This window comes from Athene noctua, chromosome 6, assembly GCF_965140245.1.
Source record: "Athene noctua chromosome 6, bAthNoc1.hap1.1, whole genome shotgun sequence".
NCBI classification, from domain to species: Eukaryota; Metazoa; Chordata; class Aves; order Strigiformes; family Strigidae; genus Athene; species Athene noctua.
In genome coordinates, this window is record NC_134042.1 from 40,618,317 (window position 1) to 40,645,026 (window position 26,710).

Genomic DNA, 26,710 nt, shown 5'->3' on the forward strand with positions numbered 1-26,710 from the left:
ATGTGGCATTACTGGGTCTTTGTTCTCTACTGCAATAAATATTTCCTTTAATGTAGAATCATAGACAATGTGAGAGGTGAACTGCAAAAACGTCAGTGGATTATCTTTGATGGTGATGTGGACCCTGAATGGGTTGAGAACTTGAACTCTGTTTTGGATGACAACAAACTACTGACTCTGCCCAATGGAGAACGTCTCAGCCTTCCACCAAATGTAATGTACTTTTTTAAAACAATGTTTGTGTGCTGTCCTATAAACTTGTTGCTTTTACCTTAATCTGTACTAGTGCTGTCCCTCTTTCTCATCAGAAGCAGAGTATTACTGATCTCAGGTAGTGGTTTGCTGGAGTTAGGAACTTTTGTGGAAACATTTCACGTTATACTGACTTTGACTCTGTAAGACAAACTTTGTGGATTATATAAAAGTCTAGGCTAACAGTCAGTAACGATGAACTTGCCTTAGGATATTTTAATGCTGCTGTTGATACTCAGAGGCTAAATACAAATTAACTTATTTTAAAGGTCTCTGTCTTTTGGGGGGGGAGGTTTTTGTTTTGTTTTTCGGTTGGTTGGTTGGTTTTACTTCAAACTCTTCTTCTAAATTTCTACTTTTTAGGTGCGTATCATGTTTGAGGTACAGGATCTGAAATATGCCACTTTAGCTACTGTGTCAAGGTGTGGCATGGTCTGGTTCAGTGAGGATGTTCTCAGTACAGACATGATATTCAATAACTTCCTGGCCAGATTAAGAAGTATTCCTCTGGATGAGGGTGAGGAGGAAGCTCAGCGGAGGAGAAAGGGCAAAGAAGATGAAGGAGAAGAAGCAGCATCCCCAATGTTGCAGGTATAACTCAGATGACATTATGGGATAATGTAGTAAGAACGCTTGTATCACAAGTAGTAGAATTTGACAGCCTATCATAGAAAAGCTGACTTCCTCTTCACGTTTTTTTTTCTTTTTTTTAAAGAGTATTAAAATACGAAGCATTTCAAACCTTAAACAAAATTATTTCCTGTTGCCTGGCAATCAGATCATAAGCAAGTGCTTTGAGCAGTGTTTGTCTCCCCCAACAGATTCAGAGAGATGCTGCAACAATAATGCAACCATATTTCACATCTAATGGCCTGGTAACTAAAGCTCTTGAACATGCTTTCAAGTTGGAGCATATTATGGATCTCACCCGCTTGCGCTGTCTTGGTTCCCTGTTCTCCATGTTGCATCAAGCTTGCCGCAACGTAGCCCAGTACAATGCCAATCATCCAGACTTCCCAATGCAGATAGATCAGCTGGAGCGTTACATCCAGGTAAATACAATATACTGCAAAGTGGCTGCTGTGTTTGGCATGGTCAGCATAGCAGCTAGATTTGATCTATTATTTATTAAGTTTTGTTCCATTACTCTAAAACCAATAGCTGCTTTTGCTGCTTCTTACAGAGGTACCTGGTCTATGCAATACTCTGGTCTCTTTCTGGAGACAGTCGTTTGAAAATGAGAGCAGAGCTGGGAGAATACATTAGGAGAATCACCACTGTGCCACTGCCAACTGCACCCAACATACCTATAATTGACTATGAGGTAAACCTTTCTTTTATTAGAAGTGTTGCTCTTCTGCGTTCTTAGAAGCTTGCTCTAGATTTTGGAGATGAAACTGGAAAACACTAGACTACCTTAAAACTTAGTTTCACAGTTCAGCAAACAAACCGCCTCAAATTTGAGGCTGCAAACTATTCTGTCATTTAAAAAAAAATAAAAATAACTACGGTTGAGCTATATTCCTGTTCTAAATTGTCTGATCATGTTTTTGTGCTCCTAGGTGTCCATTACAGGTGAATGGGTGCCATGGCAATCCAAGGTTCCTCAAATAGAAGTTGAAACACACAAAGTTGCAGCTCCTGATGTTGTAGTACCAACCCTAGATACAGTTCGCCATGAAGCACTGCTGTATACTTGGCTGGCAGAACACAAACCTCTAGTGCTGTGTGGCCCACCAGGTTCTGGAAAGACCATGACCCTCTTCAGTGCTCTCAGAGCTCTGCCTGACATGGAGGTACACAAGAGAGTGTGTGTGTGCATGCACGTGCATGCACATGTGTGAATTACAGAGTAATAAGTCTCTGATCTCCTTAGAGATTAAAGCAGTCTTGATTTAAGATAGAAATTATTTGCTAGATGGAATTCACTGATACCTCCACCTCAGTCACTCATGTCTATACACATAAATAAAAATTACGTTGAGCAGAATCTAAATTTATGTCTCAATATCCTTAACCTAAAAGCTACTTCCTTCGCCACTTCAATAATATAGGAGCATTCCTCCATTTAGTATTTAAAAACCTGTGGTAATATTTAAGAATAGCTCTCATCTTTCAGTGTATTTAGGTAGAGTAACAGTTGCAAGAAGCTGTGATGTTCTAAGTACAAGGTTGGACAGGGGTCGTTGCTGCATGGTGAATGGAGACCCTGCAGTGGGAAGCAGACAGTATACAGTCAGAATTCAGGCAGTAACCTGAAATATAGATGCTATATGTACTTCTCCTGTGGAAAGCCAGACATATCTGTTTTCAGGATTCTTGATATGCTCTCTTTCAAGCTTTAGTATGTTTTAACTGTTTCTTTTCATGATTTTCTTTTAGGTGGTTGGACTAAACTTTTCTAGTGCTACCACTCCAGAACTACTTTTGAAAACCTTTGATCACTACTGTGAGTACAGGCGTACACCTAATGGAGTGGTGCTGGCTCCTGTGCAGTTAGGAAAGTGGTTGGTGCTGTTCTGCGATGAAATCAACTTGCCAGATATGGATAAGTATGGCACACAGAGAGTCATATCCTTCATTAGACAGGTTTGTTTTCCTTTGTAATCAACTATATCAGAACAGTTATTTTAAGGGAGATACAATGTTCCCCTGATTTTATTTTACTTTTTTTTTTTTTTCCCAGATGGTGGAACATGGAGGATTCTATCGTACATCAGACCAGACATGGGTGAAACTGGAGAGAATTCAGTTTGTTGGTGCATGTAATCCACCTACTGATCCTGGAAGAAAACCTCTCTCACATAGGTAATGTATCTACTAAACTCTATATAGCAACAGAATAGGGGTCAAAATTGTAACTGTGTAATCTGTTCTTAATACACTTGTTCAACACCAACTGTGCTGAAATTGTGTTCCTTGCTTTTGAACTAACTGCTAGTTGGTTCTTACCCTGACAGCCAGCCAGTGCTCACTGTTACACTTCTTGAATAACTCATCTGAAATGCTGTGGATACTTCAGAATGCTTTTTTTGGTCACAGTCACTAAGGAGCAGTCAAACCAACCGTGGTTACTGCTGATAATTTAAAATCAAGCAGTTACTTAATTTTGACAAAAGATAATGAAAATAGTAGAGACTGTAATTTGACTTTCTGGACTGTGTAATATGCTAATTTTTCAGATTTTTACGACATGTTCCCGTGGTCTACGTGGACTATCCTGGACCAGCTTCACTTACTCAGATATATGGAACATTCAATCGTGCGATGCTAAGGCTGATTCCATCACTTCGCACATATGCAGAACCTCTCACTGCTGCTATGGTAGAATTCTACACAATGTCTCAGGTAACTTGTTAAATACAATCCTAAACTTTAATTAAAGTCTTCCTTTTATGCTGAATAATTTAATGGCCATTGTTTGCCTTTCATATGGATAATATGTGTACAAGAACTCAACTAATTACTTGATTTCTGATGAAAGCCACTGAATTACACTGGCAAAGTTAGATCTTGCAATGTCAACACTTGTAAAAAATAGGGTGCAACTTTAGGATGAAGTAACTGATTAAGTTTAAATTTTTAGGAGAGATTCACTCAAGACACGCAGCCACACTACATCTATTCACCTCGTGAAATGACTCGATGGGTGAGAGGTATATTTGAAGCCTTAAGACCACTAGAAACCTTACCAGTTGAAGGCCTTATAAGGATTTGGGCTCATGAAGCCTTACGTCTCTTCCAAGACAGGTAAAATAAATATGAGATGAGGAGGAAAAAAAAAAAAAAGGTTCAAAATTAATTTTCGTGACTCCTTGCCAACTTTCATTAGAAGACCAAACTGAAGTGTGCTTCATGTTAAATAGGTGAAAGTATTTCCCTTTGCTCTAAATTGACACTCTTGGGAGTAGTATCTGTGCAAAGCAGAAACATACTTCAGTTGCAGCACTGCCATGTTATGTGATGATATCCTCCTGTTACAGAGGATTTGTAGTCAGTGGCTTGTTTCTTTATCCAGACTTGTGGAAGATGAGGAGAGGCGCTGGACTGATGAGAACATTGATATGGTTGCTCTGAAACACTTCCCCAATATTGATAAAGAAAAAGCTATGAGCAGACCTATCTTATACAGCAACTGGCTGTCAAAGGTAAGTAAAAATTAAAAAAAAAAAAAAATTGTTTGGGAGCAACTGAGTGATGCAGCTCTTATGACTATATTAGCATGATAGTTGGTGCCCATGATTTTGTTAAACTGATCTGCAGGAAGTTCTTGCTGTGATTATCTGAAGTGAACTCTACCACTAAGTTAGTAGCTGTAATACCAGGGATGCTATTTTAAGATTTACCACAGTACCTAAAGGCAGTATTAAATAATATTTCTCAAGAACAGTGTAACACTCCAAGAAAGTTGCTGACAGTTATTGGTTATAGAATCTCTTGGATAAGGCAGTGACCCTTGAACAATATTGATATTAGAAACTTTATGGCAGACTGTTTCTTGCAACCTGAAGTGATCCAGCTGGGCAATCTGTAGATTTTCTGCAGGGTCAAGGCGAAATTCCATCTAGCCTGCTACATATCTCTGACCAATAGCAAAATACCTAGGAAAGGCTGTTTAAAATAAACTGGGGGAATGAGGGAGGGGAGTAAGTTTGTCATAATTCCCAGTCTCTTTGGTGACTGGCAGCACAGACCACTCGACCTATGGTAGCTTCAGTAAATACAGTGTTTAAACCCCATGCCTCTGTTTGTGGCACTCTAGGCTGTGGACATGTTCCTATGCAAGTTAAATGAGTATAGCATTCTTAAGCTTTTGTAGAGGATTGCTACTTCAAGTATTCTGATAGTGCTGCTTTCATCTACTCATAACTGATCCTTAAACAAAATTTCCTTAATCTTCAATTGCATATTGTATTGACTGGTTCTTTTAGGATTATATTCCAGTGGATCAGGAAGAATTAAGAGACTATGTGAAAGCTAGACTTAAAGTCTTTTATGAAGAAGAGCTTGATGTACCACTTGTTCTGTTCAATGAAGTCTTGGATCACGTGTTGAGAATTGACCGGTAAGTTGAGACTTCAGCTCATATAAATAGTATTTAGAGACTTTCTAAAACAGAGTAGCTGGAGTACAGAGTAAGAGTGGAGCATGATCCCATTGTTGTCCATGGAGAATATACTGCTGGCCTCTAGATAGCAGGATCCTGTTTGGAAAGGTGTGTCAGTTTTGGTACTAATTGGAAGTTTAGGTGTTCAAGGTAAAGCTTCAGTAAGTTGTTAACACTTACCAAACATACTTGGTTATGTTCTTTTTCAGAATCTTCCGTCAGCCACAGGGCCACTTGCTGCTTATTGGAGTCAGTGGAGCAGGGAAAACAACCCTCTCAAGATTTGTTGCCTGGATGAATGGTTTGAGTGTCTACCAAATCAAGGTTGGCATGCTAGTTTAACTTAAAAAAACCCTCTTAGTCAGAACTCACACTTCTTAAATATCAGCACCTAATAAAAATCCCATTAAAAGCTAAATCAAAATGTTAATAACCAATGTTAAATTTTACTAGGTTCACAGAAAATATACAGGTGAAGATTTTGATGAAGACCTTAGAACAGTATTGAGACGTTCTGGCTGTAAAAATGAAAAAATAGCTTTCATAATGGATGAGTCAAATGTATTGGATTCTGGATTCCTGGAGAGAATGAACACTCTCCTAGCCAATGGCGAGGTAAGAAAATTTTAAGTAAATACTTTTAAGCACCTTTTTACAACTACTAGCTACAACAAAACTTATCTTTTGAATTAGGTTCCTGGTCTCTTTGAAGGAGATGAATATGCCACCCTTATGACTCAGTGTAAAGAAGGAGCACAGAAAGAAGGTTTAATGTTAGACTCACATGAGGAACTCTACAAATGGTTCACCAGCCAAGTTATTCGCAATCTCCATGTTGTGTTCACTATGAATCCATCTTCTGAGGGCTTGAAGGACAGGGCAGCTACCTCTCCTGCGCTCTTCAACAGGTAATTGCTGTATATTCCAACGCGTATTACCAGTACTGTTAAACAGTACTTTTTGGGAAGTCTTTACAAATGCTTTGTGTTTCAGATGTGTCTTGAACTGGTTTGGAGACTGGTCAACTGAGGCATTGTACCAAGTTGGCAAAGAGTTCACAAGCAAAATGGATCTTGAGAAACCAAATTATATTGTGCCCGATTACATGCCAGTTGTTTATGATAAACTACCACAGCCACCATCGCACAGGGAAGCTATTGTTAATAGTTGTGTGTTTGTTCATCAGACTCTTCATCAGGTATGTTATTATTTTGCTGAATAACTTACATTGATCTCCAGTCCACAGCATTATGCACCAGTTTCCTAAAAAGTGTGATTTTTGGCATCCAAATAGATGTAAAAACAATAGATGCACAATCTGCAACTTTTTCTTCCCTAAAGGCTAATGCTCGTCTGGCAAAACGAGGAGGCAGAACCATGGCAATCACACCACGCCACTATTTAGACTTCATCAACCATTATGCCAATTTGTTCAATGAGAAACGAAGTGAATTGGAGGAACAGCAAATGCATTTGAATGTTGGTCTTAGAAAAATCAAGGAAACAGTTGATCAGGTACATATCTTTAAAATTTGCCCTCTGTAAGGTTGGAGTGGTTAAACAGATCTCCATGCTTAATATGAATTGCCTCTCCTATGATCTATCTCAGGTGGAAGAATTGCGGCGTGACCTAAGAATAAAGAGTCAGGAACTGGAAGTGAAGAATGCAGCAGCCAATGACAAGTTGAAAAAGATGGTGAAAGATCAGCAGGAAGCTGAGAAGAAGAAGGTAAAAATCTTGTTAAATCTCTGTGCATAGTAATTATTTATATTTATAAAACAGCCTGCAGAGCAAGTACTGGAAGAAATTCAACTTCTGAAAAGAAGTATTTTGTCTGTGAAATTTCCTTCTAGGTCATGAGCCAGGAGATTCAGGAACAGCTGCACAAGCAACAGGAGGTTATTGCAGATAAGCAGATGAGTGTGAAAGAAGATCTTGACAAGGTGGAGCCTGCTGTCATCGAAGCTCAGAATGGTATGTTAGCACCTGAAGAGATCACACTATGGGTTTGGATCTAATACTGAAGCCGATGGGAATGTGTTTTGGTGTGGTCTGAGCCTAACAGAGGGGTAGGCTCTTAGCATGGAGCTGAACAGTGTTGAAGAAATTCCTAGTCTTTGAACTGTGATTGTCGTGCTGTTTGTAGTACTGATCTGAACTTGATGCTCCTTTTACAGCTTGTGGCTTTGTTTCTGTCAGAATAGCTCCAGTTATTTATTCAGTCTATATATTCATAAAGAAAGCTCATAAGCAGGAAGACCACTGATGTGTTATTGCTGCACAGACAGCATACAATCAAGCTGTCCATTTGCTAACTGGATAGAGGAATCACTGCTTTAAGTGAATCATTTTTAGGGAGTAGAACAAGTTGCCTGTGGCCACTTGGCAAGCTGACATTCACAGAAGTTTATCTTGCAATACAGTAGTTTGAACGTACAGTGGTTTGCTCCACTAGTATCTGCTTCTCTGATAACCTCAAATTCCTTTTGAGAATTTTGAAGCATTTTTACGAATCCAAGGTACTTTAATGGACTTTGCTAGCTGTTTGTATTCTTTGTAATCAACATCCATTGTCTTTCTGGCACTGGTTAGCTGTGAAGTCCATAAAGAAACAGCACCTGGTGGAGGTCCGTTCTATGGCTAATCCACCTGCAGCAGTTAAGCTAGCACTGGAGTCCATCTGCCTACTGCTAGGTGAAAGTACAACTGACTGGAAACAGATACGTTCCATCATCATGAGAGAGAACTTCATTCCAACCATTGTTAACTTCTCTGCTGAGGAAATCAGGTAAAGTGCAAGTGTGAATTAGTTATGTGAATTAACTGTTCACAAAGATATGAAAGGTCTTAACTGGACTTTTCTCTGTGTAATTGCTTTGGTAGCACTTGACTTCTGAGACTAATTTACTCCTGTACATAGTGAATGTGCAGGTGGTACAGGAAGCAGACTACTGAAGCAAAGGTGCATTGTGCAAGCTGGGAAAAAACAGCTGCTGTTGAATAATTTCAGGGCACGGCTTCAAAGCGGTGTGTTGCTGTCCAAAGCTACGTTAGTAGTTGAGAGTAGTTTTGCACCAGTAGCAGACCAGCTTACTGAGGTCTTTATCCAGGTTGACCTCCTAGCTAGGTCTGAATCTGGGTGGAAGATAAACTGAATTCCCTTACAACTCCAAATTTTTTCGGATTAGAGGGAGTGACTCATCTCAAAATATTGTTCAATGTCACCCATAAGCTGTAATTTCTTAAACAGCATCTTGAACTAATTAAAACAACCCAGCTACCGCTCAGGAAAACTGCTGGGAAATGTTCATGTCAATTGTGGAAGGCAGGCCACATAAAGGGATACTGAACATCTGTGTGCTGACATGCATTGTACTCATGCTACCTCTAAAAACTTTTCCCTTGCAGTGATGCCATCCGGGAGAAGATGAAGAAAAACTACCTGTCAAATCCAAGTTACAACTATGAAATTGTAAACAGAGCATCACTGGCCTGTGGACCTATGGTGAAATGGGCCATTGCACAGGTAAAGTCAGTACTGTGGGGAAGCAAACTCAAGATGGAAAGAGTGAACTTGAAGGCATATAGCAGTGTCTAAAGGATCTGAATTTGCTTCTATTCATATTGGAAGCTGGTTTACTTCAGAGAAACTGGTAGATGGTTCAGATGAATGCTTACAGGCTCTGTAGTATTGTGCCAGAGAACTAATGGCCAGCTTTTGCACCAAGAAACTTTAGGTTTACAGTAAACTATAGTGGATCCTTTCTGTATGTAGTGTCATTCTACAGGACAATACAGTTCTCAACTGGAAAATGCAATGTGACCCTCTTAATAGAAACTGAGTAAGTTTTGCCACAGAGTGGGGCACGCTCACTGGCAGCTCTGTCAAGGTCTTTTAGGCAGACATCTAAATACTTGGCTAGTTTCGTAAAGGAATAGGCGTTTGGGAAGATAACCCCTGACTGAGATATCCAAGAATGGTTTTTGCCTGTTGGTGGTCAATACATCAGAATGCTTTGCTTGTTAAAACTGTGCCTGCCGTGAATGGCATTATGTGGAGAGGCACTATTTAGCTTGAATTTTGCCAATAGGCCCTAACCTAATTGTTCTCTGTCTTAGCTGTACCCAATTCTTCACTAAGAAAGGCAAATAGCACAGTACTGGCATGGACACTGTCGAGTATTTATACAAAATGCTGCTGTACACTAATCAATGTGGTCTCAACCCTTCAGATGACTTTCTGTAAATCTACAGAGCAATAAAACGATCTTGCAAAAAGCAATTATTTACATGTCTGTGCTTGGTTTTAACTAGAGTCTTAAATTTCTGTTAAGTAGCTATTCTTAGCTGATCACAAGTACCTAAGCTTGAAAAGAAGCAGTTGATAGTATATACCTGAATGCCGTGGCTCTTGTTAAGACATGTCATTTTAGAAAGTATAAAGGGCCTGTTTACTGTTTACAGCTGAATTATGCTGATATGTTGAAAAGAGTGGAACCTCTACGCAATGAACTGCAGAAACTGGAGGATGATGCCAAAGACAACCAACAGAAAGCAAATGAAGTGGAGCAGATGATTCGTGATCTTGAGGCCAGTATTGCCCGTTACAAAGAAGAATATGCAGTACTGATTTCGGAGGCCCAGGCTATTAAGGCAGACTTGGCTGCAGTAGAAGCAAAAGTAAGACTTTTGTGTATCAGTATTCTTTAATCTTTGACAGTTGGAAATTGAAGCATTCTTCAAACTTGTGAGCAGACTTGGTTTCTTCTCCTGTGCAGTGCATTTTTGCTGTCTGTTTCATCTCTGAATGGCACAGAGCTTCTTAAGCTACCGAAACCTGGCTGGAATTAGAAATATCAACTCATGTTTCTAGTTGAATAACAAGACAGTTCACATAAGGCTTAAAATAAGTAGAAAGCCTTCGGAAATGGGCATGGATGTAGTGTGACTGTAATGTCTTAATTGGACTTCTTGGGGGAAGTGCAGCAGGGGAAGAGTTTATCTATGTACTTGATTTACTCATTAGCATGTCACACTACTATGCTAATATTTAGTATTTTTAAGTTCATCAAGATAAGTTTAAGACAACATAATTAACACTGAAGAAACACAAATTTAATTTTGTTTCAAGCTTTTAAATTTAACTTGGGCCTTGAGTCAATATTTAAGTATCCCAACAGACTTGTAATACTGTAACAATTCATCATCTAAAGAGTCTACTTCACTACTTATGTCTAGGTAAACCGTAGCACAGCTCTTCTGAAGAGTCTTTCTGCTGAACGTGAAAGATGGGAGAAGACAAGTGAGACTTTCAAGAACCAGATGTCCACTATTGCAGGAGACTGCTTACTTTCAGGAGCTTTTATTGCCTATGCTGGCTACTTTGATCAGCAGATGCGTCAGAATCTTTTCACTACATGGTCTCACCATTTGCAGCAAGCAAATATCCAGGTAAAGATACAGTCATGATAAGTTAACCATAAATCAATTTACTGCAACTATTAAAAAAGCTTTAAAATTGCTAAAAGAGAATGGAGCTATGGGAAAAGAGTACCTTATAGAGCTGCACTTACTCAAAATGTCTTCACCAGCTAGTTGGAGAATCCCTAGTGAAATTCTAACCATATGTACTTTTTGCAGTTCCGTACAGACATTGCAAGGACAGAGTACCTTTCCAACGCAGATGAGCGGCTTCGCTGGCAAGCAAGTTCTCTGCCTGCAGACGATCTGTGCACTGAGAATGCCATCATGCTCAAGCGGTTTAATAGGTATTTCATTCTAAGATGTAGAGTTCTGAAACAACATTCTCACAGCAGTCAGGGTTTTGCACCTATCAAAGAGTCACAGTAACTCTTTTAAAGCACTGTTTCAGTGTTGTGAGAGTTTCTAATATTTATAAAAGCTCAGCAGTCTGTGAACATAAAAACTCTTCATTCATCTTTGCTTGCCTTTTTTGTTATGTTAAGCTGTTAAAATAAGTTGGCTTGAACTGAAGCTATTGCTCAGGGACTTGTTCTAGTTCAGCTTTGAAGTGTCATTGATCAGGCCAACTTACTCCTTCAATATACAACCTTTTTGAGTTGACAGTAATAATGCAACCTAAATTCACAGAACTGCTTAGAGTCTGGCTGCAGTCAAAACCCAAATAATGAAAGTGTTCTGTTACTCACTTAGGTATCCACTGATCATCGATCCCTCTGGGCAAGCTACTGAGTTTATCATGAATGAATATAAAGACCGTAAGATAACTCGTACTAGTTTCTTGGATGACGCTTTCAGGAAGAACTTGGAAAGTGCCTTGAGATTTGGTAACCCACTTCTAGTCCAGGTTAGTTGCATGATTGTGTAGAAACTGTGTAAAATTCTTGAATGCTGCCCTGTTCTATTCTAACTAAGAATTCTTGAATGCTGCCCTGTTCTAACTATCTAAGTTGTTCTATTGGTAAGGTACAAATAACTATTTTCAAAACATAATTTAACAGGTAAGCTAGTCCTGAGTGACATGTGGTTTGATAGTCCTGAGAAAAATATTATTAGTTAGATATACAATCAAAATAAGGTATTTCCTTTTTCCACCATTTCAAGATCAAATGCCTTTATTTTGAAATGATCTTTCTTTATTTCCACTCCATAAAATGACTTGCAGCCTGTCTGTTCCTTTGTTTGCATATGCTATCTCTAGTCATAGATAATAGCACCTAATATGTCTAGTTATCTAGAATTACATCTACTCTGAGTAGCAGGAAGAAGTTTCAGTAATACAAATAGGCAACTGTAGGAATAGTTGATTTTCACTTGAGATGGATATATTTTTCATTTCTTAGTATGGAAGTGGGAAGACAAAGGATTAGCTCACAGATGAGATCAGTAACTGTTGCTTGTGCTGCTTAAAATGGGGCTTATTATGCATTAAAACTAACACAATTACAGCCATTAATAATACCATACTCTTCTTCTGAGATTTTGTATGGTAATAGCCTAAACTCAGTGCTTGTGTAATTCAACTACAAGTCTAAAGTGGAAATACCTTCTGAACATGATCCGTATTCCAAATCAACTTTAAATTGATTGCTTACCAGAGTTTTAAGCCCCAACTAGATCAGGATTTTTAGCTTGAGACACTTGCAAGCAACAGAATATCTTAACACATCTCTGGTTCTAGGATGTGGAGAGCTATGATCCAGTTCTGAATCCTGTTCTGAATCGTGAAGTCCGGAGAACTGGAGGCAGAGTTCTGATTACTCTGGGAGACCAAGATATTGATTTGTCACCATCCTTTGTTATCTTCCTCTCCACCAGAGATCCAACAGTAAGTAAAACAAAAGGCTGTCCTCTTTGTAGAAATGGTATGCCAGAAAGCTGAGAAAGCTTTTCATTTTTCCTGTGATAGGTTGAATTCCCACCAGACCTCTGCTCTCGTGTTACGTTTGTGAACTTTACAGTAACTCGCAGCAGCTTACAGAGCCAGTGTTTGAATGAAGTCCTGAAAGCTGAAAGACCAGATGTTGATGAGAAACGCTCTGACCTCCTCAAGCTTCAGGGTACGCTTACCAAAATTACAGTAACTTTTATCCTGTTCTAAAAGAATATAGTGGGTTTGCTCTAACTGTAGTAATACACAGTGAAATAGCTTTATAGATGTTACTCTTGCTTTTTCAGGATGTCCAATGGCAAAGTGTCTACACGATTCATAAATTTCTTAAAAACTCAGGCATCTATACAACATGTAATCTAATTTTTCTTCTAATTAAGGTGAATTCCAGCTGCGCTTGCGTCAGTTAGAAAAATCCCTACTACAAGCACTTAATGAAGTGAAGGGACGTATCCTAGATGACGATACCATCATTACTACTCTTGAGAACCTGAAGAAGGAAGCAGCAGAGGTCACCAGAAAAGTGGAAGAGACTGATATTGTCATGCAAGAAGTGGAGACTGTTTCTCAGCAGTACTTGCCTCTTTCTACAGCATGCAGCAGTATCTACTTTACTATGGAGTCACTGAAACAGGTAGGATGAGTTTTCCCTGCCAGAAGCTACATGTTGTTTACTGTTCAAAGCTAAATAGGCACTGCCTAATTCTAGCCCTGACTGCTGTATTGCAATTTGGTAGGCATAAGCCATTGACTATGGAACAGCAGGACTCAAGAAAAAAACCAAACTCTTGTGTTTCAGATACATTTCCTGTACCAATACTCTCTCCAGTTTTTCTTGGACATCTATCACAACGTCTTGTATGAGAACCCAAATCTGAAGGGAATTACAGACCATACTCAGCGTCTCTCAATCATCACAAAGGATCTCTTTCAGGTTCTGTTTTTCAATTAGTAAATGTAATTATTTAATCATTTTTGAAAGATTAGAGTTCAAGGCCTCATACACTGCTAACTTCGCTGTTTTGTTGGTTAGGTGGCTTTCAATAGAGTGGCACGTGGCATGCTGCATCAAGATCATATAACATTTGCGATGTTGTTGGCCCGGATTAAACTGAAAGGCACTATTGGGTAAACATTTGTTTTTCTTACTTCATTTTAGTTGCAAAAGGGAGGGCTGTCTTGAAGGCACCTAGCTAAACTCTTTATTTTCCCTTGACATTAGGGAGCCTACGTATGATGCAGAATTCCAGCACTTCTTGAGAGGAAAAGAGATTGTACTGAACACTGCATCTCTCCCAAAAATCAATGGTTTGACTGTAGAGCAAACAGAAGCAATGATGAGGTTGAGCTGCCTTCCTGCATTTAAGGACCTTGTTTCAAAAGTTCAAGCTGATGAGGTAGGTGTTGGCTGGGGTTTGTTTCTGCACTAAACTTTTTAGGTGTCTGCTTTAAGAGCTTGATGCCTACAAGTAAGCTCTCACTGTATGAAAAGAGAAGCCTTACAGATTAACAAGTTGTAGTTGTTGTGGAAATGTATGTTCCTACTTCATTTGTAATCCAGCTATGAAACTTGAGTTGTAAATACCAGCATTGTTAATCACTCAGCCTTGGAAGCAGATTCACCATTCATCTAACTTTGCAGTCAGGTTTGGTTCTGTGGTAGCAGAAAGGGTGGTACTATGTGTGTCACTGTTGTGTGATAACTGTGCCATGGAGGGGAGCAACCCTAGCCATGCATAACATCAGTACGCTGGGCTCCTGGACATTACTGTTTGGAATAAATCTGGATTTATTAAGTGTTCAGCTCAGCTACTGAACACTTTGCTCTTTCTTATGGCCTGAGTGTTCTAAGAATACATCTGTGTCCTGGCTGTGAAGCTGTATGTTCCAACATACGTCCATATCTTAAATAGTACCCATTTTGTTGCCCTGCCTAGTTTTTATATTGAAAGTTGCATTCTTTTTGTGATGTATAATTTTCCTCAAACTCTTCAACCTGGGGTAAAATAATGTATAGCTTGGGCTGGGACTTGGTAGAGACCTGTAGAATCGGGGATTCTGGAGGCAGTGCAGAATTAGGGGATATCAGTGAAGTGATTGGATATGTCTAAAGAAAGCATAATAAACAAAACATAATTTGAGTTTTACATTTGGATTTTTGTTTTAAAAAAAAGAGTTACAGAACTTGGAGAAATTCATTGAAGAAAAATGAGTCAACAACTTATTAAATGTGCTGGTCAAATTGCAGTCTTGAACAGTGAAACATGCAAACCCTTTATGTATGAAATACTCAAACCATACAAATCTTGGTGCCTTGAAAAAGACCAAACTTATGTTGAGTGTTGAACAATATTTTAGGCTAAGTTTAATGTTTGACTTAGTTTTGTTAATATAATAGTGCTTCTGTTCAACAGTGCTAGTCCTGTCTTATTTCTCAAGACTGACTTGTAGATGAAAGCTCAAATGCTTCATCTGGTACTCAATCTAAATTTTTATTCTAGATTATAAGATCTGAACATTAAATGGGAAAAATCTTTTGAACTTGTGCATTTTGTTGTTTAAAAATACTAATAAGTAGCTAAATGTTTAAAGATCTGTTTGCAAATCCAAGGCTATAGAACTTAAGCTGTACTAAGTTCAACCCTACCCTAGCAATCTGTTTCCTACTGAAAGTTGGTATGTAGCTGAACACTTCTGCAGTACATTAAATTCTAGATTTTAAGGCTGAGATTGAACATCTCTGTTGTACCATGAACAGGACCTGCACCTCACAGCAGATTTTTGATGCTATGAAGCTTCATTTCAAGTTTCTTGCATTTTCTTTCAATATAGCAATTCTGTATCTGGCTGGATAGCAGTTCACCAGAGCAGACTGTACCATACCTTTGGACAGAAGAAAAACCTGCAAGTAAGTGAAGTTGCACTATTGTCCACACCAATCCTACTGTACTAATTTAAGTACAATTACTATGATTTTAAAGCAATTCTGAAGTAGTACCTTAATTTGGACCTTAATGCCTGGGAAAATCATAAAGCTGGGATTGTGGAAGAACCTCAAGCCTAGTTGGTTTGGTTTGGTTTGGTTTCTTTTTTTAAAAAAAACACCCACCTTTTGTAAGCAATAGTTACACTTGGACTCCTCACACTCTTTCCCTGCTCCAGCGTGGGGTCCCTGCCAGAGGAGACAGTTCTCAATGAACTGCCCCAGCGTGGGTCCCTTCCCTGGGGTGCAGCCCTTCAGGCACAGCCTGCTCCAGCGTGGGTCCCCCGTGGGGTCACAAGCCCTGCCAGCAAACCCGCTCCCGCGTGGCTTCCCACGGGGTCACAGCCTCCTTCAGGCACATCCACCTGATCCCGTGTGGGGTCCTCCCGGGCTGCAGGTGGAGATCTGCCCCACCGTGAACCTCCACGGGCTGCAGGGCACAGCTGCCTCACCATGGGCCGCACCACGGGCTGCAGGGGAACCTCTGCTCTGGCCCCTGGAGCACCTCCTGCCCCTCCTGCACTGACCTTGCTGTCTATAGAGTTGTGTGTCTCGCTCGTCTCTCCAGCTGCAATTGTAGAGTTGTTTTTTCCTCCTTGTTAAATGTTATCCTAGAGGTGCCACCACCGTGGCTGATGGGCTCAGCCTTGGCCACTGGCAGATCTGTGTGGAGCTTTATTGGACATGGGGAAAGCTTTTTGCAGCCTCTCACAGAAGCCACCCCTGTAGGCCCCCACCACCAAAACCTTGCCATGTAAATCAAATACAGACAGTTTGGATTAACCGTAATCGCAAATCTGAAGGCAGCTTAGTATTCAAAAAATGCTCCAAGACACAGATTTTCATGACAGGGCTGGTCTACCAGAATGTCTCTTGCTGCAGTTGTACCTAAGCTTAATTCTTGCTGCATTAGTTGTTAGTGCTAATTCTTTAAGAGTTAGAATTTAAGGGTAAATCTTGCCCTTCAGTTCCTCCCCTGGCTGAAAGGTAACATTAGGAAGTGTTCGCTGTCTGTGATCATGCAGGGTGCATTCCTGTAGGTGGCTTTCTAAATTAAGGATTCTAGGATTGTATTTACTAGCTGCTATAAAGCTGCTTGACCATTAATTGAAACAACTCTAGGTTATCTATCCTATCCATGCTAGACAAGCATATAATAACTTCAAAGTCTAGCAAAACAGCAGATTATTGAATGAGTGAGAAGATGCGAAGAGTTCTGTTTTCCCTGGAAGTTAAAATCACTTCATGGCAATACTTCTAAACCATAGATTTTGTAAACCAGTAGCATTTCAGTAGAATCCAAAAGCATGTTATCAAGGTAGGCTTTTAAAGAGCTAGCAATTGAGAAGGTGATTAAATTGTCACAGAAGACAAACCAGCTGAAAACGGTGAGTTTCTTTGGACTGTCAAAGTGAAGACAGAATATAAGTATTCCATTAAAAAGTTGCAACAGATCTTTGTTTAACTTCCTAAATATCTAGTCTTCAGAACAAGATGGGAAAAATTGAATGGAGAATTGAAGAGAGGACGGTGTTGAGGATGGTTTTCTTAACCTGTCCATCGAATCCTGTCTCCTCTTTCCAGCTCCTATTGGACAGGCCATTCATCGCTTGCTTCTGATCCAGGCCTTCCGTCCAGATCGTCTGCTGGCAATGGCACATACCTTTGTTTCAACAAATCTTGGAGAGTCTTTCATGTCCATTATGGAGCAGCCTTTAGATTTGACACACATCGTAGATACAGAGGTAACCCACTTGGTTTTGAAAGGCTAAAATCCTGAGGTAATGCTTAGTTCCTTGCATTAGTTCCATAGCGAATAAAGCTATTCACTGGAAGGTTTATTCCACTTACCTTCTCCCCATTGTATGAGGAGTGGATTGTTTTCTTATTTGTTAATGTAAAACTAAGAGTAGCATAAGGTCTTTAGCTGACCAGAGAGAATAAAGGCTGAGTTTACTGCATTCTCATATTCACATAGTGACTGATTCGCGTCCTTTTAAACTCGGGCAACAGGTGAAACCTAATACCCCTGTGCTGATGTGTTCAGTGCCTGGTTACGATGCCAGTGGTCATGTTGAAGACCTTGCAGCTGAGCAGAACACACAAATTACTTCTATTGCTATCGGTAAGAACATACCTTATTTCATCATCTAGGCATAAATTAAATAGTTAGCAGTAAGAGCTTTAGCAACCTTTCTGTTTTTTAGGTTCTGCTGAAGGGTTTAACCAAGCAGATAAAGCAATAAACACAGCAGTGAAATCTGGAAGGTAAGTTTTATCTCCTTTTTAGCTAGAATACTGCTTAGTAAAAAGGCAAACAGGGGGAAAAGGGGCAAGTAATCTGTTGGCTAAATAGATAAAACTTGAAAAAAAAAAAAAGGGACTATCTTCTGAACTGAAATTTGTAATAACATAAGCACAGCTGTTCGTAACTTCTATTTGATTTAAATATTTTCAAGTGAAGTAGGTTGTAGCTCCAAAACAGGAAAGTTATCCCATTTACAGTACACAGTAACTGATTCTATGTAGAAGATAGGTTTAAAAGAGGGAGGAAAATCTTTTATCATTGATACCATATAAGCTGTACAATAAAACGCACTTGTTCTGTTTCAAAATTTTACAGATGGGTAATGCTGAAGAACGTTCACCTGGCTCCTGGCTGGCTCATGCAACTAGAAAAGAAGCTGCATTCCCTACAACCCCATGCTTGCTTCAGACTCTTCCTTACCATGGAGATTAATCCAAAGGTAACATTGATTTGAAATTTGATTATCTGATAGAGTAACTGGCTTGCAGAGCCAAGAGTGCTACCCAGGGAAGGTTTTCTCATGACTGCCTTTCTGTAGTAAAGAAAAAGGAGAATACATGCCTGTGGGGATAGTTACTAGCTTTGGTTTCCGATAACTTAATAGTAGCTGAAAACTTCATACCATTCCTTTTGCTGCTTCCCCCACCCTCCAAAAGAAAGGCAGGGCTTCACTGTGCTTGCAATGAAATTTTGAAGTTAATGCAAACTGTGATTAGAGGTTTAGTGAAGGCTAAAGGATCTGGACTTGAATTTATTGATCTTTTCTAGGTGCCAGTGAATTTATTACGTGCCGGCCGAATCTTTGTGTTTGAACCTCCTCCTGGTGTAAAAGCAAACATGCTGAGGACTTTCAGTAGCATTCCAGTTTCTAGAATGTGCAAGGTAAGGCTCCAGCTTGTGTAGATGAAAGAAAATGGAAGAATGTGTTCATTAAAATCTTACCTTAGATGATAAAAACTCAGCTTCTAAGGTGTACATAGAATTTTTTTTTTCTTTCTCACAGAAGTAAAGTAGTTGCTTCTTCTATTGGTAGAATTTATTCAGTTTTGGTAGCAATCTAGCAATAAATCTGATATTTTCTAGCCCTCTAGCAGGCTTTGATTTTTACTAGGTCACTTGAGTAGTACCAGTTTTATTTACACTTTTTTCTCTCTCCTTCCTAGTCTCCAAATGAGCGTGCTCGTTTGTATTTCCTCCTTGCCTGGTTCCATGCCATTATCCAAGAGCGCTTGCGCTATGCTCCATTGGGTTGGTCCAAGAAGTACGAATTTGGAGAATCTGATCTGAGATCTGCCTGTGACACAGTGGATACATGGTTGGATGATACAGCGAAGGCAAGTAGTATTGTGTACTTAGGTATAGGTGACATAGATTACTTAGGATCTTCAGGAAAAGAATCTGTTCTGGAAACATTTAGTAAGTTATAAGAGTAAGCGCAAAAAAACATGATCCCGATTTAACTTAGTTCTTGAATTTGATTCCCCAATCAAAGGAGATGTGAAAAGGATTTTTTCTTGCTAATTACATTGCATTTTACTTACAGGGTCGTCAGAACATTTCACCTGATAAAATCCCCTGGTCTGCATTAAAGACACTGATGGCACAGTCTATATATGGAGGTCGTATCGACAATGAATTTGATCAGCGTTTGTTAAACACTTTCTTGGAACGTCTGTTCACTACTTTAAGTTTTGATAGTGAATTCAAACTGGCTTGCAAAGTTGATGGACACAAAGATATTCAGATGCCAGATGGAATCAGGTATAATTTTTTCCTTATCCTGATCTCTGTACAAATTATCTTTTTTAAAATTGAAAAACAAAACAAAAGCCAACCAAAAAACCCCACACCTAACCTGTATCTCTGTGCTGGAATTTAGTTGTGTGAACATTTGCCTCAGGCAAAGAATTACCTTGCTGTTCTAATGGAGGAAGCCTTCTAATGAATATTAAAACTCTGACTTGCAGACGTGAAGAATTTGTCCAGTGGGTTGAGATGCTGCCAGATACACAAACACCATCATGGCTGGGCCTGCCAAATAATGCAGAGAAGGTTCTTCTCACCACACAAGGTAAAACCAGAACTTTAACAATGTCTTGCATAGACTACCAGGCCACCATTTTAACTAAAAAGCAGTGTATAAATCCTGCTGAAGAGTTGATAGCTTTCCCCTCCTTCAACATAGTTGGTCCAACTTCTGGAAGGTAAGACACTCAAGTAGTCCGAAACCTGACCAGAAGCTTGTGAATTAAAAAAAATAGTTACATTTAGCCTTCCAGATGTCAAGCTCCCATCTTGACTCTGGCAAGCTTTATTGTCAGCTCTGGAGCCACCTACAGCTAGATAATTCTGAACCTTAGGTCTAGACTGAGGAAAAAGAAAAGTCCCGGTTCCTGATTGTAGTAGGATGTTTTCATCTTGATGCCACTGCTTCTCTGACTAACAGCATATCTTCTGTTTTAGGCATAGACATGATCAGTAAAATGCTGAAAATGCAGATGCTAGAGGATGAGGATGATCTAGCTTATGCAGAAACTGAGAAGAAGACAAGAACTGATTGTTCATCAGATGGTCGCCCAGCCTGGATGAGAACACTGCATACCACAGCCTCTAACTGGCTTCACCTTATCCCACAAACTCTAAACCACCTGAAGCGGACTGTGGAAAACATTAAGGTGAGAACTAAGGTTTATCTAATGTGGGCATAGGAAGTGCACAAGTTCTGGTGTACTGGAACAAGTGCATTGTGGTGAGTAAGTACCGATGAAACTGTTGGGGGATCAGTGGAACCTGTATTGATGCTGATTCTGACTGCTGTAGCTGTGTAATGCCCTGCTGGGTTTCTTAAAATGCTGTTGAAAGTTGGTTTACATCTTTGGGGGATTATTTGAAGAAATACAATGGCAAACTGTCTATCAAGGGTACCACTTCTGACTTCTCTGTGATCACATAGCAAGAAACAAGTGCTCCCTGTTGTATCTCAACTGACTGCTACTTATAATCTTGCTTTTACAGGCAGTGCACGTTAATTACTGCTAAAATTTAGTGATGGTCAGTGAGGGGAGCTAGGGCAGCAGCTTCTGCTAACTGGGAACAGAAATTGCAAGGGCTGGAGGAAGCTTTTGAGGTCTGGACAGTAGTACCCTAAGCTCTAACTTGGGAATAAACTACCCCAGTTGAACATGCCCATGATTGCCTAACTGCTTCTAAAGGCTTACTCCGGAATAGTAGCTGAGAACATTTTGTTGCTGATTAAAAGAAATCCAAAGTTAACTGGAAAGAGTTGCAGCAGGTAGCCTGAATTAATTGTTCAACCTAAGACTTCTACTTTCTTGCCTCTCCAAGGGCTGTAAAACAGTCTCTGCAGTCACTTCCTGCACCATAAACTGCATCTTCATGTTTAGTGCTTGTAGTCACAGTGTCACTGGTCAGTCCATCCAGGATTCTGGGGTTGCTTTTTGTAGCAGTTTTCCAGCAAGAACTTTGATCTGCAACTTATTTTCAATGTTTTGACAATCAGGATCCTTTGTTCCGATTCTTTGAGAGAGAGGTGAAAATGGGAGCTAAGCTGCTTCAGGATGTTCGTCAGGACCTTGCAGATGTGGTTCAAGTGTGTGAAGGGAAAAAGAAACAAACCAACTATTTGCGTACACTTATAAATGAACTGGTGAAAGGTATGGTAATATAAATTAACATCTCCCAGTGCTCTCTTTGCCTCTTGTACTCTTAAGTTAGAGGCTGTTATGGCTCAGGAGCTTAAAAAAATTGCAGGAAGATTGGAATTGACATAATTACCATTTGACACAAGGAATACTGTTGAGCATAAAATTCCAACTGGTCTGGGGTTTCAAGTTGAGATAGGTAATATTAGGCTCTTTTGTACAGTTCATATCAGCAGTTTAATTTCAAAGCTGAAATATTACTGAATTCAGTCTCTGAATTGTAACAGAACAAAGTTATTTATACCACTAAGTGAGTAATATTGCTCCTATAAAATTTCCTAGAAAATACTCAAGTTCTCTAAACCTCTGTTTAAAGATTGTACATGAATGTGGAATTTTCACAGACATTCTGCTTTTAGTAATACGTAAAGATCTGTTGTCTGCTTTGAACAAAAGCATTTCCTGAAATGCAGATACTTGACCTCTTCAGTTTTTTTGTAAAGAACTCAAGTCTTCACAAAAACTTTAAAGATGAGGTGCTGCGTTATATAGCTGTGTGTAACTGAGGCTGCTGTTGATGGGGTTTTGTAACTGGATGGCATTTTAAATAAATACTAGACCCGGACGCCGTTTGCTTTGTAATCTTTGAAAGTGCTTTCTCTTACTGAAGAGCCTTTTAAGATAGAGGCCGATATCCTGGTCCAAGTCTTAAATGGCTATTGGGAGAAAAAGTAAATATCAAAATAAATAGTCTGTAACTTCAACTTGTATGCAAACAAAACTTAATTCTAATGATGTTTTTCGTAGGTATTTTGCCTCGTAGCTGGTCTCATTACACAGTGCCAGCTGGTATGACTGTCATTCAGTGGGTGTCCGACTTCAGTGAGCGCATTAAACAGCTGCAGAATATTTCCCAGGCAGCTGCTTCTGGTGGGGCAAAGGAACTAAAGGTATCTTGTGCTGACTTGTTCTAGAGGTTATTGGTGGAGCTGTGTAACTACTTCATAGAGCCTTCACATCAAGGCTTCTTCCTGAGTTCCTCTGGCAAAACAACTTCAGTCAGTGTTCACTGACGTGTGCTTGTAAATATTGTTGAGTATCTCCTGATGTCAGAATGGTGAGGCTTTGCAGGCTAACTTCGTACAAATGACAGGGAAAATTAATATTTTAACCTTAGAGCAAGAAGTAGTTTAGCAGTTACACAGTGCTCCACTAGCAGCAGGAAAATTATAATGTAAAAAGATTGCAAGATTGCTGAGGTAATTTTTATGATAATTAATACTGCAACTGATTTTTTTTTTATTTCTGCCCCCGCCCCCCCAATAGAACATCCATGTGTGCCTTGGTGGCCTGTTTGTACCAGAGGCTTATATTACTGCTACAAGACAGTATGTTGCCCAAGCAAACAGTTGGTCCCTTGAAGAACTTTGTCTTGAGGTCAATGTTACAACTACACAGAATGCAGTCCTGGATGCCTGCAGTTTTGGAGTTACAGGTAAACCAGTTGGAAAGAAGGGGTTCTGGCTCTAAAATATTTTCAGAAGCTTCTGGTATTAAATGGGCTATATCAAATGAAGAAGATCATATCATTGCAAAAGTTAATACACACTTCATGAAGTTGTTGAAAGATTAGTTTGATATCAGTTAGTAGGGAAGTACTTACAGTGCTTGTAAATCTCAAGACTCTGGTCAGTGTATATTTAAACAGTACTGGATAGCGTATCTGCTACAACCTCTTTATTTTGCAGTATGAAATGCTTACCTCTTATTTAGTGGACTTAAAACAGCCCTTAAATGATACATAGGGAGACCCTCTTTGTCTGGATGTATGAAAGCTCTTAGAACTCTAAAGTGTGTTTCAATTTGCAGGCCTGAAGCTTCAGGGAGCTACATGCAGTAACAACAAGCTGTCACTTTCGAATGCTATTTCAACTGTACTGCCTATAACACAGCTTCGCTGGATCAAGCAGACAAATGCTGATAAAAAAGCAAATGTTGTAAGTGTTGATAAAAATAATTTTAAAAAGAACTCTCATAACTGCATATACCTATCAGCTTTTCTCCTGAAGCTTTATTTTTCTATTGGACACCACAAATTAAATTGTTCTTTTCTAATAGTGTCAGTTGGTACCTAAATTCTGGGCTAGCAGCAAACAGACCTAGTGTTGACTAGGTTTTTCTTTTGTAGTTAGTTAAGGAGAGGCATCCAAAAATACTCATGCTGTTCAGGCCTAAACTTCTTATACCTATAACAAAGGCTGTGGTTTAGATGAATTTATTCAGCCTGGTTTTTTTCTCATTGAGTATTAAGTTATCTGAGACTAAATTCCAATCTCATAAATACCATGTAGTATTACAGAAACTTCTTACACTCTTCAGCTGCCTTACATAACTCTTCTGTATCATGTTTTTTCCCCAGGTTACTTTACCAGTTTATCTGAACTTCACTCGTGCTGATCTGATTTTCACGGTTGACTTCGAAATAGCTACCAAGGAAGACCCCCGTAGCTTCTATGAACGTGGTGTTGCAGTTCTCTGCACTGAGTGAAAAGATTGCTTCAACTATAATGCTGTAGTAGTTGTCAGTCTTCTATGTAGTAATCACCTGTACTTATGTAATCTGGTTAGATTGTCAGATGGATTTGTGTTAAGTTGACTAAAAAGAAAGAGGGCAGTGCATTGGAAAGCTGATAGGCTGGATTTGTTCAAAGGAAAAGTGAATGAGATTTTTAGACGGTAGCTGGTAGATGTGGTATTTGATGGATCGTGTTACATGAAATAAAATCTATAGCAAGACTGTAGACTCTCTTATTTCTGGAAATACAATTCTTACGGTGTTTTTTTTTTGTCTGGAAAAACTGTACCTATGATCTTATCAGAGGATAACAAGTAGTGAGTTGGTATTCAAGCGTATTGCCCTTCACACAGCTCCTTCAGCAGCTGGCTCAGCTAACCTCCAGCAGCAGGGACCTTGGAAGGTAAGGCTTCAGTGCAGTGAGACACGAAGCCTGACTGTATCTGCTATGACATCTGATGCCATTGCATGAATTATTTGCAATGCACTGCCTCTTGCTTGAAGTAACCTGTGTTTACACAGCTGCTGAGATGCATTCAGAAGCTGGAATATTCTAAACAAGACCTTCATGTCCTATTGACCACAGGCCTTCCTCTTTCTTAAGCTGCTTTTATGGTGAAATAAGCCTCCAGTTTCATGCCTTGTTAAGCCCAGGAGGACAGCATTAAATGCTGAAACAGGGAGTTACAGCATTATTTCAGACACTCACTTGTTACCATATTAGGGGAGCTAAGAGTTCCTGCTAATTGCTTGGGTTGCTGTAATGGTTTGGGTATTCGCTTCCTTTCTCTGACCCTAAATAATCCATTGGTTAAGCATTTCTACTCTTCTGATCCTCCGCTCAGAACAACTGTCCTCTCTGTGACTAATGTCAAAGATACATATGCAGAATACAGGTGCACAGCTTTTCAATCTCAAAATAGAAATCCAGGGAGTTCCTTCCAGCAGTTTCTCCGGTGAAAGCCATAATTTTCTAAACCTGAATCAACAGTAGTATTTTTTTTCTGTGATAGGTGGTTCTACAGCACAGGCCTGTGCTGGGAGGAACAACTGTTATCTGAGCCTGACTCACATACTTGTTTCAGCTGATGCCTGGTAGTTGCCAAAATAGAGAATTCTTGCTGTCTACCCTCTCCATAGCGTTTTGTGTAGTTAATTGCTGTAGGCTGAACTGTCCTGGCTAATTTTATTAACCTTACAAAGAATGAACCCCAGTCCAGTGCATTATGTAATCTTTAGCTGCTGCTTGTACTCATATCCATGGGAACTACATGCATCATCCAAATCAGTTTTAACCATAACATAATGTCCTTGTTCTGTTTCAGCTTCTATGAGTTGCTTTCTTTTCCATCACCACAGTATTAGTATCTGGAATTCATACTGTCCCTCCCTCCAGGCTCATTCAGATACATTCTGCAGTGAGGAAGCACACCTCCTCCTAGCTGTGTTGACTTAAATATTTAAATATTAAATACTTAAATATTTAAGTAGAAGCTGTAGCTGTTAGCAGCCTGACTGCACATGTGCCTTTCTTCCAGCCACTACTTGTGCACAGCTCAGCACTTGGGCTGTGGTACCAGATTACAGCGCCTGTAAAAATCTACAGTTCTACCTATTAGCAAGTACTAATGATGAGCTAAAGAGAGTCTCAAATATGTGCAGCTCTTCTGCATTAGGCCTGAATTAACAAAAGGTGCATTTTCAGTTCAGACAGTAATCCACAGTTGGGTTTTCATACTGAATATGCAGACTTCAAATGTCTCAGTATATAATGTCCCTGTGGCTCACCTTTCAACTTATTTTTCTCCTGACTGTTCCTGTATTTTTTTTTTCCTAGTGGATTATTTATTTTGGTATGCTGTGTTAAACAACTGCTTTAAGTGAAAGCCTCATTAGATTAGTTTGAATGTCAGTAGTAAGTTTTAGTTATCCTCAGATGAGGTGGTTGAAGACTATGCAGCAGACAGTGATGACTTAGAAGGGTATGACCTCCCTGGCACAGGGCTGAAGGGCTTGGCTTCATCACGATGAAGCTTTTCATGAGTTAGTTCTAGAGAGATCTGTGACCTAGTTGCAGTACACACAAATCCATAGCTACAAGGGTTTGGGGTTTTTCTGCAATTAACTTCAGTTTTCCACTGGGGCAAGTCAGAAGGCAAGCACAGTATCTTGTGTCTTAGGGGACCCTCAATTTTATTGTTCTAACCAGTTTGCTTCCAAACTGATTAAAAACCATCTCCAGAGCTCCAAATTGAGGATAAGAATGAAAGCAAAGTTGCTTTAATAAAATAAATATGTAGCTGTTAGTAGAAGGATCCAAGGCTACAAGTTAAATAGTATTTTGAGTGGCTTTCAATTAACTGCAAATTAAAAACCTCTGCCAGTCATACAGAATTAATGCTTTCACAAGTAGTTGGTACCAACCTATTTTAAGCCATCATACTTTTATA

The 26,710-nt window shown here is 39.5% G+C and overlaps 1 protein-coding gene across 1 annotated transcript in view; it reads left to right on the forward strand.

Annotated features, from left to right (window-relative positions):
* The window catches only part of DYNC1H1 (dynein cytoplasmic 1 heavy chain 1), a 46,334-nt gene extending 21,852 nt beyond the window's left edge, over window positions 1-24,482 (forward strand). The window contains exons 34-78 of the mRNA XM_074908677.1: window positions 57-213; window positions 616-843; window positions 1,074-1,304; window positions 1,436-1,576; window positions 1,815-2,048; window positions 2,635-2,841; window positions 2,939-3,060; window positions 3,435-3,600; window positions 3,839-4,002; window positions 4,271-4,400; window positions 5,184-5,317; window positions 5,569-5,683; window positions 5,813-5,974; window positions 6,053-6,267; window positions 6,353-6,557; window positions 6,701-6,874; window positions 6,969-7,088; window positions 7,214-7,334; window positions 7,953-8,148; window positions 8,769-8,886; window positions 9,825-10,040; window positions 10,599-10,811; window positions 11,001-11,128; window positions 11,535-11,688; window positions 12,523-12,669; window positions 12,751-12,901; window positions 13,113-13,366; window positions 13,532-13,666; window positions 13,766-13,860; window positions 13,955-14,129; window positions 15,565-15,640; window positions 17,300-17,460; window positions 17,729-17,840; window positions 17,923-17,983; window positions 18,339-18,462; window positions 18,792-18,905; window positions 19,187-19,357; window positions 19,567-19,784; window positions 19,991-20,094; window positions 20,487-20,698; window positions 21,544-21,697; window positions 22,493-22,635; window positions 23,012-23,180; window positions 23,555-23,682; window positions 24,105-24,482. Of these exons, the coding sequence (XP_074764778.1) occupies window positions 57-213; window positions 616-843; window positions 1,074-1,304; window positions 1,436-1,576; window positions 1,815-2,048; window positions 2,635-2,841; window positions 2,939-3,060; window positions 3,435-3,600; window positions 3,839-4,002; window positions 4,271-4,400; window positions 5,184-5,317; window positions 5,569-5,683; window positions 5,813-5,974; window positions 6,053-6,267; window positions 6,353-6,557; window positions 6,701-6,874; window positions 6,969-7,088; window positions 7,214-7,334; window positions 7,953-8,148; window positions 8,769-8,886; window positions 9,825-10,040; window positions 10,599-10,811; window positions 11,001-11,128; window positions 11,535-11,688; window positions 12,523-12,669; window positions 12,751-12,901; window positions 13,113-13,366; window positions 13,532-13,666; window positions 13,766-13,860; window positions 13,955-14,129; window positions 15,565-15,640; window positions 17,300-17,460; window positions 17,729-17,840; window positions 17,923-17,983; window positions 18,339-18,462; window positions 18,792-18,905; window positions 19,187-19,357; window positions 19,567-19,784; window positions 19,991-20,094; window positions 20,487-20,698; window positions 21,544-21,697; window positions 22,493-22,635; window positions 23,012-23,180; window positions 23,555-23,682; window positions 24,105-24,233 (7,084 nt within the window). The 3' untranslated portion in view covers window positions 24,234-24,482. The remainder of the gene's footprint in view (window positions 1-56; window positions 214-615; window positions 844-1,073; window positions 1,305-1,435; window positions 1,577-1,814; window positions 2,049-2,634; window positions 2,842-2,938; window positions 3,061-3,434; window positions 3,601-3,838; window positions 4,003-4,270; window positions 4,401-5,183; window positions 5,318-5,568; window positions 5,684-5,812; window positions 5,975-6,052; window positions 6,268-6,352; window positions 6,558-6,700; window positions 6,875-6,968; window positions 7,089-7,213; window positions 7,335-7,952; window positions 8,149-8,768; window positions 8,887-9,824; window positions 10,041-10,598; window positions 10,812-11,000; window positions 11,129-11,534; window positions 11,689-12,522; window positions 12,670-12,750; window positions 12,902-13,112; window positions 13,367-13,531; window positions 13,667-13,765; window positions 13,861-13,954; window positions 14,130-15,564; window positions 15,641-17,299; window positions 17,461-17,728; window positions 17,841-17,922; window positions 17,984-18,338; window positions 18,463-18,791; window positions 18,906-19,186; window positions 19,358-19,566; window positions 19,785-19,990; window positions 20,095-20,486; window positions 20,699-21,543; window positions 21,698-22,492; window positions 22,636-23,011; window positions 23,181-23,554; window positions 23,683-24,104) is intronic.
* The last annotated feature ends 2,228 nt before the right edge of the window (window positions 24,483-26,710 follow it).